Below are 3,368 nucleotides of genomic sequence, written 5' to 3'. Positions count from 1 at the left end.
GCGGGCAATTATTTGGGCCAACAAGCTACAGAGGCAGTTCTGGGGAACTATTGTGGGCCAGTCAGCAGCTCCCCTCCCCCAAACAGCCCCAGTGTCTGCATGCCCTGCGGCTCCTCCCTGCCACTGAAACTAGCACCCAGCAGCAGCTGAGCACACAGTCCCAGCTTTGGACCACCCCGTACCCACTCCAGACTCACCCTGGCCGGAGCAAACAACATCCAGACTAGTCGAGACTGCATGCACAGCTCCAACCCCAGCCTGCTCCAAGCTGGCCTGCCCACAATGAACAGCGGCAGTGGCCAGACAGAAGCTGCTGCTGGGTATGGGGGAAAATTGGCCACCTTGTTCTCGCTGCTGCCGGGCCATTCTTGCTGCAGCCTCCTGGAGCCCATGCCCAGGCTGCCCTGCAGCTCCTCTTGGCTGCTGTCACTGCTGCCTCTGGGCCACCCAGCAGAGCAGTGGTGGCAGTGAAGAGGAGCTGCAGGGCAACCTCGGCACAGGCTGCAGCAAGAAGGGCCCTGCAGTGGCGAGGGGAAGGCAACTGCTTTTCCCTTGAGCCTACCAACAGCTTCTGCGAGTCACTGCTGCCACTTACTTTAAGTGGGAGGTCTGGAGCAGGTGTGGGTTGGACCAGGGTTGGGGCTGTGCACATGGGTCCCAGCTGGTCCACTCCAGTTGGGGCAGGTCTGGAGCAGACAAAGGGCAGGGAAGGCTGGACCCAGGCCAGGGGTGTGTGCATGGATCCCCACCAGTACCATAGGGTTGGGGCCAGTGGCAGCCAGAAGGAGCTGCCACTACCTGGGCTGCCTAGAAATATAATCCAACTGCCGAGCTGCCCCAGCCCCGCTACACACCTGGGGGCAGCAGGACATACCATGGACACAATGGCACCTGGGCCAGGTAGAACCAAGGGATCTGCAGTGGGCCGGACAAAGTCCCTCTGCAGGCCAAATACAGCCTGCAGGCCATATTTTGCCCACCCCTGGTCTAAGTGGTAACTGTTCTGAGGAACCACGTTGTCAATTTTTTCAAAGACTAATGGAAACTCTTACCGCTAACTTCCTCCGAACAGATGAACAAACTCTGTTGGCATTTATGCTCCCATTTCAACTCCTTCACTGATCATTCTGAACTAGATTCTTGAGACTTCCCATTCCACTTCTTTTCTCCATCTGTTACGATGGAGAAAAATAGGTTCTTGGTATCATCCTGCCTTCCCTCCTCAATTCTGACCTAGTGTGACAGATCCTGGCTCCCCTCCTTCTTTGGATCCAGTGTCCATGCCAAATTATAAGATGACAGTCTCTAGTCCAATAACATCTGCATAATGCTGACCATGAAGATAAAATATACACACTCATACCTTTGAACTCAGACACTGATGAACTGTTCAGTTTTGAAGAGCAAGGACAAGGACTCAAGTCTTCGTCCATTAAGATAATTTCCCTCTGCCCTACTATTCTCCAGAGACACAAGGCTACACAGGATGAACACCTAATGGGAAAATATTTCTCTTATAAGCATTACTCACACCAGCAAGCTGAGTGGCACTTGATAGTAAACTCAGTAAGAAACATGTTTTATGAACATGGCCTCTCATTCCAGGTCAGCCATACTTCCAAAACAAAACATAAAAGAAGGCAAACTACAATTCTATTTTAAAAATTAAAAACCAGAAGTATGTTCTGCTACACAATAGAAAAGCTTAAATAAATTTTAAATAACCATGAGATGAGTTTGAGGAAGAGGAGTTCCCAGCTGCACACAAAAAAAGTTGAAAAAGAAAACAAAAATGTGTGCAGCTTATATTATACTCCAGGGCAGTGGAGGCCAACCTTTTTGGCAGGTGTACCACAAATTAGTCCCACACCCTCCCTGAGTACCACACTAATACCCTGGCCAGCTTTCTCCTCCCTGCCCTACCTGTATTGTGCTGCTTGTTCCTTCCCTGGGTTGCCATGTGTCACACACATGCTGGCCACGCTACAGATTAGCCATCCCTTGCTCTAGAGTCCTGGAACTTTGATCCTGACTAGGCTTAGGTACCTCCTGTGCAGCTGCATTGCTATCAGCCAGAGCCCAGCACACAGCTTGCGTATGATGACACTGCAAATCAAGCAGAGACTTCTTTGTAGCTGTTCTCTCTTTCCATCTTCAAAGAATATGATAAGTACTGAATCTAACAAAATATCCTGGTAGAACATTGCAGAAACATGAAAACAGACAGAGTTCAAGTACCCTGCTCCAAACTACAGAAGAAGTCTGGTTGAAAGATGATAGAGGAAACTCAAATTCTCTAAGTTCAAACCACATTCCTGTAAGAAAGGGATCCAGGCATGATGAGAGAACAGACAGATCCATCCAAAGTCTTCAGAATTCCTTTACAATGCTCAAACCCCCAATGATATCTATCACATAACTCTTTAAATTCCCAGGGAAGCTGCACTGCTTGCTGACAGTGGGGTTCTCTCATTAGAAAAACTCCAAAATATTTTCCCAACGCTCTCCTTACCAAAAAAACCCATAGTTATTACTATATCTACTGAATTTATTTCACCTCTGTCTCGTCTAGGACCACGGAGAAGTCATGAGAAAACACAAGCTGCTCTTTCTCTAGCCCTTAACAGCAAACGTTGAGTATATATTCTGATCTCAGAAAAGCCTATTACTGTATGTGCCAAATAGCGTGGGTTCTAGACACATTGGAGGAAGCAAATTTCATAATGGAAAAGCTCATGCTACAGGTGTTCTATTTACTACCCAGCATAACAAATTGAAAACAAAATATCCTTACGCTTTTTTCCATTGATGTGATCCAAGAAGTTGATAGAGTCTTTTACCACACAGTCACATACATTACAGTAATATCTGGGGAAGAAAAGAAGAAGTGGGTTAGATCCAAAGCACAAGACTAAAATGATCCTACCAGAATTTCTGTTTCAAGCCAATTAGAGGAAAAAAAATCCACCCAGATTTTCTAGGGCAATTCCAAGGAGCAGCTCTAAGGTTAAAACAACCCAGCCCCCTCCCCCAGCCCCAAACCAAAACCCCATCCCTCAGAGAGACAAAGCTAGAATTGTAGTTAGTACTATGAAATGCTCATAAATACAACACCGATACATCGGTCCAACATTGGATTGGCGCTGATACAAGGAAAATTGACTATATCAGAAATCAGCCTGAAGTGGCTGCTAATTTGGCCGATAAATGCCCATGCACACGCACAGCCACAGCACGTAGGCAGCAAGGAGCACAGCCCAGCAGCTTGGAGAGCTTTATGCAGCTGGTAAGTCTGTTGTGGTGGAAGGGATGCGAGGAGGGAAGGGCCATGGGGAGGCAGATCAACCATCCCCCCGCAGTGAGGGAGG

The 3,368-nt window shown here is 47.8% G+C and overlaps 1 protein-coding gene across 1 annotated transcript in view; it reads right to left on the bottom strand.

Annotated features, from left to right (window-relative positions):
• The window catches only part of ZMAT2 (zinc finger matrin-type 2), a gene marked incomplete at its 5' end in the record, with an annotated part of 45,899 nt that overhangs the window by 31,289 nt on the left and 11,242 nt on the right, over window positions 1–3,368 (bottom strand). Inside the window, one exon of the mRNA XM_019506005.1 lies at window positions 2,795–2,868. Within this exon, the coding sequence (XP_019361550.1) occupies window positions 2,795–2,868 (74 nt within the window). The remainder of the gene's footprint in view (window positions 1–2,794; window positions 2,869–3,368) is intronic.

The sequence above is a fragment of the Gavialis gangeticus genome, unplaced genomic scaffold (genome assembly GCF_001723915.1).
Source record: "Gavialis gangeticus isolate Ggan-Ray unplaced genomic scaffold, GavGan_comp1, whole genome shotgun sequence".
NCBI classification, from domain to species: domain Eukaryota; kingdom Metazoa; phylum Chordata; order Crocodylia; family Gavialidae; genus Gavialis; species Gavialis gangeticus.
Note: the sequence above shows the minus strand (reverse complement) of the source record. Positions and strands in the feature narration are given on the sequence as shown.